General features: G+C 46.5%; 1 protein-coding gene across 2 annotated transcripts in view; it reads right to left on the bottom strand.

Annotated features, from left to right (window-relative positions):
- Nucleotides 1-5,841: 5,841 nt before the first annotated feature.
- Nucleotides 5,842-13,984, bottom strand: part of LOC309567623 (lysosomal protective protein-like) — a gene marked incomplete at its 5' end in the record, with an annotated part of 82,423 nt that continues 74,280 nt past the window's right edge. For both annotated transcript variants that reach the window (XM_082273037.1, XM_082273038.1), the window contains one exon: nt 5,842-5,963. In XM_082273037.1, the coding sequence (XP_082129163.1) occupies nt 5,880-5,963 (84 nt within the window). In that variant the 3' untranslated portion in view covers nt 5,842-5,879. The remainder of the gene's footprint in view (nt 5,964-13,984) is intronic.

The following is a 13,984-nucleotide window of genomic DNA, read 5'->3' as shown; positions in this document are numbered from 1 at the left end:
GTATGGTCTTGGCCACTTGCTGAAGCTCAGTTTCAGGGTCTTGGCAATCTTCTTATAGCCTAGACCAGTGATGGCGAACCTTTTTGAGCCCAAGTGCCCCAAACTGCGACACATAACCAACTTATTTTTTTTCAAAGTGCCAACACTGCAATTAATAAGAGCCACAGATAATGGCCGAAAGGGCCTCTCACCAATCCCAGGGACACAGCAACACTTCCTCCAAACAGATGTCCACTCACACTCGGTTGCCCATGGCAAGGCCCACAAATGCCACTGCAGGTGGGTATTCTCACAGCCTCTCTGTCCCCTGGCTCACAGTGTGTCTTTCTCACGGTCTAAATGTCCCATGGGGCACTTGTCAACCTCCTCATTGGTACTTAGCTGCAGCCAATAGGGAGGCAGGAGGAATCAGAGCGGGCGGCGATCTCTGCAAGTGTTGCGCTGTCCCCATCCAGTGCTGCTTGACAGAAGGGGGGCGAGCGAGGAAATACACTGACAGTCCACGCTTGCTTCCCCCCTTGTCACAGCGCCACTGCCATGCGATGGGAGGAAGGATTATAGAGCTCAGGCATCAGCGGCAACAGCTTCCCAGTATAGCTGGCGTGCCCACAGAGAGGGCCCTCCGTGCCAGCTGTGGCATGCGTGCCATAGATTCACCATCACTGGCCTAGACCATCTTTATGTAGAGCAACAATTCTTTTTTTCAGATCCTCAGAGAGTTTTTTTGCCATGAGGTGCCATGTTGAACTTTCAGTGACCAGTACGAGAGAGTGAGAGTGATAACACCAAATCTAACACACCTGCACCCCATTCACACCTGATACCTTGTAACACTAACAAGTCACATGACACCAGGGAGGGAAAGTGGCTAATTGGGCCCGACATTGTCACTTGGGGGCGTACTCACTTTTGTTGCCAGCGGTTCAGACATTAATGGCTGTGTCTTGAGTTATTTTTGAGGGGACAGCAAATTGACACTGTTATACAAGCTGTACTCTGACTACTTTTCATTGTACCAAAGTGTAATTTCTTCAGTGTCACATGAAAAGATACAATAAAATATTTCCAAAAATGTGAGGGGTGTACTCACTTTTTTGAGATACTGTATCACAGACCCTCACTAAAAAGGTCCATGTAAGCGGTGTTATATACAGTACAACAGGCAAAGGTGATAGTGGAATCCTCCAATAATCCTCAGAGGCTCTAATAGGCTAAAAAAAAAAAGGTGGGCTCAGGGCACAGAGCACTGTGCCCCGAGCCCACCCAGTTGTGTGACAATAGCCAATGAATGTTTGCTATTGTCACACAGATCCTCCTCCTGGCCAATCAGGAAGCGGGTCCTGAGACCCATTTCCTGATTGTCCAAAAGTAGAAGCCATGCCATTGGTCATGGAGGAGGAGGGAGGAGACGCAGAAGAATGAGGGGGAAGAACCCGAAGTCGCTGACGTTGCTGCTTCTGCCTGCCCTCCCTCCACATGTCCAGGCAGGGTGAGTGAGCCGGCGGGGGGGGGGGGGGGGTATGGTGTGCGGCCTGGTGTGGTCCGAGGGGGCACTGGCACCAGCCGCCACTGGACCTGAGGATAGATATGACTTATAGCATCTGACTCTAATATCGCTGAATAAACAAGAAGCCCTATAAAATAGCTTTCATAGTGATATGGCTGGCTTGGTTTATTTTCACTGTAACCATTGCTTCTAGAAGTTTCAAAAAGAAAAAAGTGCAAACTTACAATATTGGACTATTACATTTCACAGGAAGAAAACAGCTCTGTGTAAGCACATATCCTAGTTTCAGACTTTAGGCATCCTGGGAGAAATTGACTTACAGTGATTTAATTGCTCACAGCTTCATTTATCACAGAGAGAAGTGTTGGTATGACTCCAATAATCAGCATGGACTATTGAGCAAAATGCGGTCTGGTGTGGTCCGGCGGGGGGGGGGGTGTATGGCGTGGTCCGGGGGGGAGGTATGGTGCGGTCCGTCTGCCGCCCCCCCCCCCCCGGCCTTTGGAGCACCAGCCGCCACTGGTCATAACCAACATCTCTTTCAATTCCTGCAACTCTTTCTCAAGCGCTTTATTCTTCTGCACCTCGCGGCAAAGGGCCTGCACAACTAACCACCCAGTAGTGGCAGCGGCTTTCCACTCTTTCTTAGAATATATGGTCAAATCTCAACGCAAAACCTGCGTACCAAGTTCAGTATCAAGGTCTAGAAAAATTGGAGCAGCACATTTAATCAATTCCTCTGCAATGGGTTTCCAGTACCCAGAACAGACCCATGCTAGAATCTTTCCAAACTTAGGAGTTGATTCCTTCCCTCCCGATTGGGGGCCTTCTGGGTGTCATCGGAGCGCAGAGGAATGCGCCCCGACACTCCCCACTGTGGCGCTGTCCTGGCTGTGATTGGTCCAGACTCTAGCCTGGACATCCCGGGTGACGCTGCGTGGGAGGCGGTGCGTGCGTTAGTCACGCACCATCCCGACGTCACCTTCCCGCCCGCCATCAGACCGAGGAGGACAGCGGCGCGCATGCAGCAGGTCGATGAGGAGGAAGAAGAGAAGACATCCAGATGAGAGGAGAGACCAGCAGTCACCAGAGCAGAGTGCCAGAGTCCGACCGAGTCTCCCGACTCCGAGTCCCGGGCCATCAGCAGGAGCAGAGAGAGCAGAGCAGCCAGCAGCACGCCTGCCTCCAGGCAGTGACAGGGTCGGTCGTCCGGTCGGCGTGATTTGTGAGAGAGAGAGCCAGGCCAGCCCAAGAGCAGGACAGGAGGTAACTGATTCTGCAGTGCAGCCGCTGCCTCAGACTCAGTGCCTCCCTCCTCCTGTGTGAGGGACTGCGGCCAGGCCAGCAGCCTGCTAAGCAGTGTGTGCACAATATAAGACAGTGCAGGCCAGGCCAATTACATTGTACATCAGGTAAAGTGCTATGCTAACTTAGCATAGCACTTTACCTGTGTACAATGTAATTGGCCTGGCCTGCACTGTCTTATATTGTATACACTGCTAAGCAGGCTGCTGGCCTGGCACTATATATTTATTAATAGTAAATGGCACACAGCGGCCTGGTATAAGATGGTTCCCAACTTGGGAACCATCATGTACCAGGCCGCTGTGTGCCATTTACTATTAATAAATATATAGTGCCAGGCCAGAAGCCTGCTCAGCAGTGTACACAATATAAGACAGTGCAGGCCAGGCCAATTACACTGTACACAGGTAACGTGCTATGCTATACCATCACCTGTGCCATGCCTATACCATCATCTGTGCCATGCCTGTACCATCACCTGTGCCATGACCTGTGCCATGCCCTTACCATGACCTGTGCCATGCCCTTACCATCTCCTGTGCCATGACCTGTGACATGCCTGTACCATGACCTGTGCCATGCCTGTACCATGATCTGTGACATGCCTGTACCATGACCTGTGCCATGCCTATACCATCACCTGTGTCATGTCTGTACCATCACCTGTGCCATGCCTGTACCATCACCTGTGCCATGCCCTTACCATGACCTGTGCCATGCCTATACCATCTCCTGTACCATGGCCTGTGACATGCCTGTACCATGACCTGTGACATGCCTGTATCATGACCTGTGACATGCCTGTACCATGACCTGTGACATGCCTGTACCATGACCTGGGCCATGCCTGTACCATCATCTGTGCCATGCCTGTGCCATGCCTATACCATCACCTGTGCCATGCCTGTGCCATGCCTGTACCATGACCTCAAACTCACGCAATGTTTTACCGCGTTTTTGCCGTGAAGCAATACCTATTACATTTTACTTTTTGCGCCACCCACCCCCCAAAAAAAAATTTGGAGCACCAGCCGCCACTGCCTAGGAATACCAAATCCTTCACACTGACATTTGCCCATCAAGGCATTTTGATATTTGCATAACCACTCCCAAGATAAAGCCCACTCTTTGCATCATGCCTGAAGGCTCTCAAGAAAAGTACAGAAGCAGGGTGCTGTGATGATTTTAGGAAGCTATGTAAAGCACCCTGCTGGTATCTACTGACAGATTGGTGCCAGATACCACAGCATACCTTTAGGGGTCTAGTGGCATCCATGCCTTAACGGGTAAGGTCCATTTTGACGGCAAAAGGGGGACCTACTCATTATTAGATGTGTGGTCATAAAGCTATGGATGATTGGCATATGTACATGTTCACTTCCAAAACTGTGTGCCCTCTCCCACCTTAAACTCTGCTTGGGAGCCAGTGAGTGCTCCAACTTAAAACTCTGTTGGATAATAAGTGATTGGGTCCACCTAAAACTCTGTTCGATAACCATTGAGTACATCCAACTAAAACGCTGCTGATCCAAAGAGTTTTAAGCACATCAGAAGGGAAGGAAAAATGAAAGGGTTAAATGCTCCTTTAGGTCTAGGGAATTGTTAAAACTTTACTTGCACAATCCTGGGCTCTGCATTGATCTTGATGACATTATTGAAGGCATCTGACCACTGGAGCTTAGGGGAGAAAAGGCTTTGAGGCCCGATCTTAGAGCCTGGAGGAAGCCAGTGAGTACACATACCTCCAACTTTGTTGAAGAACCAGTGGGTATACCACCTCGAACTCTGTTGGTGAGCTACAAAATACACCAAGGGCTCTTTCACACGGACGTTCCATATGTCCGTAAATCACCCCATCCGTTTGCGGGTGATGTACGGACATAATGAATGTCTATGGGATTGCGGATGTCAGCGGATGACCATGACCGATTTTCATCCTTTTTTGGAACAGAACAGAACCCTATTTTTGTTCCGTTTAAAAAACGGAACGGACGCAAAATAGGATGTCAGCGGTGTCATCCGCTGACATCCGCAATGCCCATAGACATACATTATGTCCATATATCATCCGGCTAATAGACGGAATAATATGCGGACATAAGGACCGGATGACACAAGTGTCATCCGTGTCTGTGAAAAAAAAAAAAAGTGCCAGAGCGGATCGCAATACGGTTCGCTCCGTGTGAAAGAGCCCCAACTCAGAGAGCCAGTGAGTTTACCCACATTAACCCTGCTGGAGAGCCATTGAGTTACACCCACCTCACACTATTTTAGAGAGCCAATGAGTATATCCACCTTAAACTCTGCTGGAGAACCAGAGAGTACACCCACCTCAACCTCTACCAGAGAGCCAATAAATATAGTTATAGTATATCCACCTCAAACTCTGTCAGAAAGGCAGTGAGTACATCCATCTTAAACTCTAATGGAGAGCCAGTGAGTACATCCACCTCAAACTCTGTAGTGTGTATGGACATTTTAAAGCCTGGTACACACTTCAACCAGCGGGTTGAATGAAAAAAAAGCTCAAAAGCTCAGGTTGGAGCCCCTGTACTAACAATTCAATGTTAGTACACCGATCTCCCCTGCTGTGCTATTTTGTTCTGACAGGGGGACGGCCCTTCACCAGAACACTCTTGTCAGTCAGTCTGATTGGGATTTGGGAACCGGTAGGCTGCTGGTTTTCGGCTGGCTTCTGTCGGACCAGTTGCCATACACACAGGCCAAATGTTGCCCCTTTTTTTTTTTTTTTTAACCGCCCGTCTCCCCAAATGAGTCACTTTAAACTATATATCACTCTACAGGAACCCCCTGGTATCATATTGTTTGCCAAAAGTATTAGATTAGGACAACATGATTCTTATTCTTGACTTTAATGATAGGAGCACACACAGTTATATTTAGCTAGCAAAATACATTTAGTAATGGAGGCATAATAAAAAGCAATAGGTCATTTGAAGTGCATTACAATCACTTGAAAAAGCAAATTGTATAACTATTGTGATCTGTAACACAATAGCTAGAAGATATTTTAGATTTATGTTCCGATGTCATGGAGTGGAGTCATCTAGAAAGGCTTGTTATTGATAAAGTGATGGAATATGATGAAAGCTTCTTTGGGTTTGTCTTCTGCAACCATATGACCAGCTCCCTGTAAACAAAGAAATGGGAAATTATTTTCTTCAAGAAATGGTAATTATGGGTAACTGGAATACTTGTGAGGAGGTGAAAGAATAAGTGAAAGGGTTTTAAATTTTCAAGGCAGGTCTTACAGAAAAAAAGGCAAAGCGTGCATTTTATTATATTAGGGCATCTTCCCCACCACAAATTACTGCTCTACAGTAAGAAAAAGCCCTGTATTGAAAAACATTAAGGGATAAGTTCAGCTTTCATAACATGTTACATGTCATACATTCATGTATTATACCCAGGATACCATATAAATACATACAGTCAGGTCCATAAATATTGGGACATCGACACAATTCTAATCTTTTTGGCTCTATGTACCACCACAATGGATTTGAAATGAAACAAACAAGATGTGCTTTAACTGCAGACTTTCAGCTTTAATTTGAGGGTATTTACATCCAAATCAGGGGAAAGGTGTAGGAATTACAACAGTTTGTATATGTGCCTCCCACTTTTTAAGGGATCAAAAGTAATGGGACAATTGGCTGCTCAGCTGTTCCATGGCCAACTGTTTGTTATTCCCTCATTATCCTATTTAGAAGGAGCAGATAAAAGGTCCAGAGTTCATTTCAAGTGTGCTATTTGCATTTGGAATCTGTTGCTGTCAACTCTCAATTTGAGATCCAAAGAGCTGTCACTATCAGTGAAGCAAGCCATCATTAGGCTGAAAAAACAAAACAAACCCATCAGAGAGGTAGCAAAAACATTAGGTGTGGCCAAATCAACGTTTTGGAACATCCTTAAAAAGAAAGAACCGGTGAGCTCAGCAACACCAAAAGAACCGGAAGACCACGGAAAACAACTGTGGTGGATGACCGAAGCACACTCTCCAGGAGTTAGGTGTATGTGTGTCAAAGTCAACAATCAAGAGAAGACTACACTAGAGTGAATACAGAGGGTTCACCACAAGATGTAAACCATTGGTGAGCCTCAAAAACAGGAAGGCCAGATTAGAATTTGCCAAACAACATCTAAAAAAGCCTCCACAGTTCTGAAACAACATCCTATGGACAGATGAGACCAAGATCAACTTGTACCAGAGTGATGGGAAGAGAAGAGTATGGAGAAGGAAAGGAACTGCTCATGATCCAAAGCATACCACCTCATCAGTGAAGCATGGTGGTGGTAGTGTCATGGCGTGGGCATGTATGGCTGCCAATGGAACTGGTTCTCTAGTATTTATTGATGATGTGACTGCTGACAAAAGCAGCAGGATGAATTCTTCAGGCAATATTATCTGCTCATTATCAGCCAAATGCTTCAGAACTCTTTGGACGGCGCTTCACAGTGCAGATGGACAATGACCTGAAGCATACTGCGAAAGCAACCAAAGAGTATTTTAAGGGAAAGAAGTGGAATGTTATGCAATGGCCAAGTCAATCACCTGACCTGAATCCGATTGAGCATGCATTTCACTTGCTGATGACAAAACTGAAGAGAAAATGCCCCAAGAACAAGCAGGAACTGAAGACAGTTGCAGTAGAGGCCTGGCAGAGCATCACCAGGGATGAAACCCAGCATCTGGTGATGTCTATGCGTTCCAGACTTCAGGCTGTAATTGACTGCAAAGGATTTGCAACCAAGTATTAAAAAGTGAAAGTTTGATTTATGATTGTTAAAGCGGTTGTAAACCCTATAAAAAAAAAAATTAAAAAAAAAACCTGCAAGACAAAGGCATAATGAGCTAGTATGCATCGCATACTAGCCCATTATGTTTAACTTACCTTAAAACGAAGCCCCGACACGGACCCCCGGACATCGATGCGGGCGCTGCCATGATCCCTCGTCGTCTCTTCCGGGTTCGGCGGCTCCGGCGCGCTGATTGGCCGGAAGAGACGGCTCCAGCGCGCTGATTGGCTAGAGCCGCGATGACGTCACTCCCGCGCATGCGCGCGGGAGTGATTTTTCCGGCAAGCTCCCGGCAAGTTAATTGAAGGTCCCTCCGGACCTTCAGAGCGCATGCGCCGCTCGCGCGAGCGGCTGCATGCACTGTAAATATCTCCTAAACCGTGCCGGTTTAGGAGATATTATTTGTACCTACAGGTAAGCCTTATTATAGGCTTACCTGTAGGTAAAAGTGTCAAAAAGCGGGATACAACCGCCTTAAACTGTCCCATTACTTTTGGTCCCTGTAAGGCACATATTTAAACTGTTTTAATTCCTACACCTTTCACCTGATTTGGATGTTAATACCCTCAAATTAAAGCTTAAAGTCTGCAGTTAAAGGACATCTTTGTATCATTTCAAATCCATTGTGGTGGTGTATAGAGCCAAAAAGATTAGAATTGTGTCAATGTCCCAATATTTATGGACCTGACTGTAAATATATTATATATAATACAAGGAATGTTTCCATTTCTACAAAGCTAGTCCACATAAGAATCGCGATGCATTACAAAAACACTCTTTCTTCCTCAGGAGCGCATGTGAACACATATGATGACCTAAAACAGGTCAATACAATAAAAGCAATGTTAAAAGACCTTGTCTCATTCAATAAAGTTTCAATGAGTCAGCAAACATGAAACAGCAGGGAGCATGTAATGGATCAAAGGCTCATGCACCTAGCATCAACAATTTACGTTAACCACTTCAGCTGAGGAACATTTTACCCCCTTCATGACCAAGACATTTTTTTCTATTCGGCACTGCACTACTTTAATTGGTGACTGCGCGGTCATGCAATTTATATCTTTTTCTTCACACTTTTTTTTTGGGGGGTTATAAATTAACCACTTGCCGACCAGCCGCCGTACTTATACTGTGGCAGGTCGGCTCTGTCCCACCAAACGATGTACCTGTATGTCGCTTCGTGGGACTGCTAGCTGGTGCGCGCCTATTTGCCACAGGGTGAGCCGATTAGCTGGTCCGGCGGCCACAATGTCTGCCGATCCCCTGCGATTGCTCCCCAGATAGACAGAACGGCGGTGTACTGTTCTGTCAGCAATGAACACAGGGATCCTGTGTTCCTCCTATCTAGGAACAAAAGGTCTCTGTGTTCATCCACTAAGTGCATCCCACACAGTTAGAAAGCACCCCCTAGGCACACATTTAGCCCTTTAACTACCTCCCACCCGGCCATAGTACATATACGGCCGGGCGGGAGTCTCGTCCTTCTGAATGGACGTTCCGGAACGTCCTTCAGAAGGAGAGAGATCGCGCCGCCGCGGGCACGCGCAGCGGCGCGATCTCGATGTGCCTGTGTCCCTCGGACACAGAGCGACATCATTCGGCAGGAGGGCCCTGTGATTGGCCCTCCTGATCACATGACGGCTGTGTCCAATCACAGCCGTCATGTAATGTAAATAGAGCCGTTGTAACAGCTTCGATCTCTTCTCCTCCTGACAGATCCTGTCAGTGAGGAGAAGATCAGAGGATCGGTGCTGCTGCGGGGGTGATCAGTGAGTATTTCTAATTACTCACTGATCACAGGGGGGGTCTGTGCTGGTAATCAGAACATTGATTACCAGTGCAGCCCTGGGGGTGGGAGGGGTGCCACTAAGCCACCAGGGATGCCCACCCATGACCACCAGGGATGCCCACTATGGCCACCAGGGATGGCAAGCAGGGCTCAGAGAGCCCCCCAGTGCCCTCCCTATCAGTGTTGCCCACCAATGGCATCTATCAGTGCTGCCCACCAGTGCCATTATTGCCATCTATCAGCGCCGCCCACCAGTGCCCATTATTGCCCACCAGTGCTGCCTATCAGTGCCCATCAGTGCCCCCCATCAGTGCAGATCAGTGCCACCCATCAGTGCCGATCAGTGCCGATCATTGCCGCCCATCAGTGCCACTATCAGTGCCCATCAGTGCCCATCAGTGCCGCCAATCAGTGCCCATCAGTGCTGCCTATCACTGCCCATCAGCGCTGCCTATCAGTGCCCACCAATGCTGCATATCAGTGCTATCTATCAGTGCCACATATCAGTGCCCATCAGTGCTGCATATCAGTGCTACCTATCAGTGCCCATCAGTGCTGCATATCAGTGCCACCCCATCAGTGCCACCCCATCAGTGCCACCCCATCAGTGTCTCCTCATCAGTGCCTGTCAGAGCGGCATCATCAGTGCTCATCAGTGCAGGAAAAAACATATCTATTTACAAAATTTTATAACCTAAACAAAAAAACTTTTTTTTTTTTTTTCAAACTTTTCAGTCTTTTTTTATTTGTGCACCAAAAAAGAAAAAACCTGACGGTGATCAAATACCACCAAAAGAAAGCTCTATTTGTGGGGAAAAAATGACACAAATTTGGTGTAGGTAAAGTGTTGCATGACCGCGCAATTGTCATTCAAATTGCAACAGCGCTAAAAGCTGAAAATTGGTCTGGGAAGGAAGGGGGTTTAAGTGCCCTGTATTGAGGTGGTTAATCGCCCCTGGTGTTAACCCTCTCCCTGTCAGTGTCATTATTACAGTAACAGTGCATATTTTTAGCACTGATTACTGTAGTAATGTCACTGCCCCCCCAAAATTGTCAAAAATGTCAGTTAAGTGTCTGATCTGTCCTCCGCAATGTCGCAGTCCCAGTAAAAATCGATGATCACCAGCATTACTAGTAAAAAATATAAAAAATAAAAATGACATAAATCTTCCCCTAGTTTGTAGATGCTATAACTTTTGTGCAAACCAATCAATGTACACTTATTGGGATTTTATTTACCAAAAATATGTAGCAGAATACATATTGGCCTAAAATAATGAAAAAATTGGATTTTAATTTTTTTTGTATTGGGAATGTTTTATAGCAGAAAGTAAAACATTTTTTTTTTCAGAATTGTCGCTCTTTTTTTTGCTTATAGCGCAAAAAATTAAAATCGCAGAGGTGATCAAATACCACCAAAAGAAAGCTCTATTTGTGTGGAAAAAATACATACATTTTATTTGGGTACAGCATTGCACGATAGCGCAATTGTCAGTAAAAATATCGCAGTGCCGAATACCAAAAAATAGCCTGGTCATTAAGGGGGTAAATCCTTCAGGTCCAGAAGTGGTTATAAAAGACCAAAACTTTTGAAAAAAAAACACAATATTTTTTACTTTCTGCAATAAAATATATTCCTTCATTGATTTTGGCCAAAATGTATTCTGCTACATGTTTTAAAAAAAAAGAAAAAGATAAGTGTATATTGATTGGTTTGCGTGACAATTATAGCGCCTACTAATTATGGTAAATTTACTGGCATTTAAATTTTTTTTTAAATCTGACACTAAGGGCTATTTCACACGATCCGCTCCGTCGGCGGATCCGTGTTGCTCAGCAGGGATCGATCCGCGATCCCCGCTGAGCCGGGCGGATGACAGCTCCGTCTTCGCTTGCAGAGCGGAGAGGGAGGTGTCTCAGCCCCCGCTGCCCTCTATGGGGGATCGGATGAGAGCGGACCGCTTGTCCGCTCTCATCAGATCCGATCCGATCCGATTACTGAACGGATGGAAAAATAGGGTTTCCATCCGTCCAGATTTCACGCACAGGATCAGATGCGGATGGCAGCGGGTGTCAGCGGAGGTGTCTCCGCTGACACCCGCTGCCCCATAGAGCTGCATGGTGGATCCGATCAGATCCGCCTAAAAAACTGACAGGCGGATCTGATCGGACCGCCCGTGTGAAAGAGCCCTAAAGCGTCATGCTTATGTGGACCACTTTTGTAGAAATAGAAACATTCTTTGTATTAAGCTGCATTCAAACCTGACCATAGTGTCTTTGAGGGTTTTTCCGGCCTTTTTTTGCGCATTTCTGTGCGCAATTTTGGCGCATTGTTGAGCTTTGCCATTTTTTTTAGCCAATAGTGAAAATTATCATCTGTTGCATCATTTGTTGCTTTTTTAGCTTTTCCATTACCTTTAATTTATTTTTTTTATTATTATGATGATTAATTTATTTTATTTATTTTTTTCGTTAGGTTAAGGAATTAGAGTTAAAGTGAGGTTAGGGTTTGGATTGTATGGTTGGGTTTCTTTACTGTTTTTTGTTTTTATTGGTTGAGCGAGATGGTCTTTTTTTCAGCCTGACTAACTAACTATGTAACTTTTATGCAAATAAAGACGACCCAAAAAAACAAAACGCTCAAATCTGCCTGATTCGAGCTACAAAAAAAAAAAAGCTCCAGAACTTTTTTTGAGCTTCAGGCGTTTGGCTTCAGGTGACTTGGAGTGGAGATGTGAACCATCTCCATAGAGAATAGTGGATTTTTTTCTCCTCCAGTGTTATGCAGCTTTGAGCTTCGAGCTACAAAACGCTGAGGTATGAATGGGGGCCCTATAGATGTGAACTTCACCTGGGTATAATACATGGATCACTTATTTGTCCTTTTAAACCTTTGTAAAATACATTTGGAATTTTATGATACATGTTTTTCTTTTGTTGGCCCTGCTCACCACCTGTATGCCCTCCTACATCCCCTATGCTACAAAAACATTTTGTTATATCATCAGTGCAATGGGTGCTTCTTTACTGGCTTGTAAGTTGGGTCCATTGTACTGTAGATATGGTTGAGCATAGGCCTAGAGCTAAGTCAGCATGTTGCCATAAAGAAGAGGTATTTACATTTAGATGTACTTTCAGACCTTGTAGTGCATGCTTTTAGATAATAATTAGTTGGACACCTTTTCTTTTTATAAATAAAAGGTTAGTTTAGTTAAAAATCAGAATGTATATACAGTATCTGAGCTCCACAGTAACTCCCACCAGACAATCAGAAAGTTTTCATTAGTCCAAATGCTGTTTATACTACGTTTATGTAGAACAGTGGTCTCCAAACTACGGCCTGGTGGACTGATGTGGCCCTTTGCTTGCTTTTATCCATCCCTTGGGACCAGGGCCGGTACAAGGATTTTTGACACCCTAGGCGAAACCTCCTTTTGCCGCCCACTTGGCCCCGCCCCTGACTCCACCTCCCTTTGCCCTGCCCATGAATACCCCATCTTTTTAAATGACTGCTACCATTTTTGGGGGTGTCACAAGCCCAAGGCATGATACGTATGCAGCATATGTAGGAGCCTAGGGGTGGCAGGGTGGAGATTTTTGTGGCGCCTCTCCACCAATTTCTTCACCCCCAATCCATCCTCCCCAACCCCTCCATCCTGATCACACACCCCAGATATTCCACCACCCTGATCATACACCCAGATACCTCCCCCCCCCACACACTGATCACATCCCCCAGATACCACTCCATCCTGATCACACACCCCAGATATTCCACCACCCTGATCATACACCCAGATACCTCCCCCCCCCACACACTGATCACATCCCCCAGATACCACTCCATCCTGATCACACACCCTCAGATTCCCCCCACCCTGATCACACGCCCAGATACCCTCCCCCACTCTGATCACACACCCCCAGATACCCATCTATGCTGATTACACACCCTCAGATGCCCCCCCCCCACCCCGATCACACGCTCAGATACCCTCCTCCGCTCTGATCACAACCCCTAGATTCCCCCCACTTTCAAACCCTCCAGATACCTCCCCAACTCTGAAAATCACCCACCAGATACCCATCCCCACTCTGATCACACCCCCTAGATATTCTCCATGCTTATCACACCACCTAGATACCCCCCCACTCTGATATCACCCCCCAGATACCCCCTTCTGATATCACCCCCCCAGATAACCTCCTCTGATATCACCCCCAGATACCCCCCCCCCACTCTGATCACACCCCAATTACCCCCCACTCTGATCACACCCCCCCAATTACCCCCCCAACACTCTGATCACACCCCCAATTACCCCCCAAACTTTTATCACACCCCCCAATAACCACCCACACTTTTATCACACCCCCCAATTACCCCCTACTCTGATCACACCCCCAGATTCCTGTCCATCCTGATCACACACTACAGTCTTGCTTTACATTACAGTGCCTTCCCTGTCTGGGGACACTTACTTGTGTTGGGCTCCAGAGAGGGGACAAGGCAGGGGACAGCTGCAGACATCAGGCACACTACAGGCTCCTGAGGGAGG

Source organism: Pelophylax lessonae, assembly GCF_965119305.1.
Source record: "Pelophylax lessonae genome assembly, chromosome: 11".
In the NCBI taxonomy this organism is placed as follows: Eukaryota; Metazoa; Chordata; class Amphibia; order Anura; family Ranidae; genus Pelophylax; species Pelophylax lessonae.
This window is presented reverse-complemented; position numbering and strand designations above follow the sequence as displayed.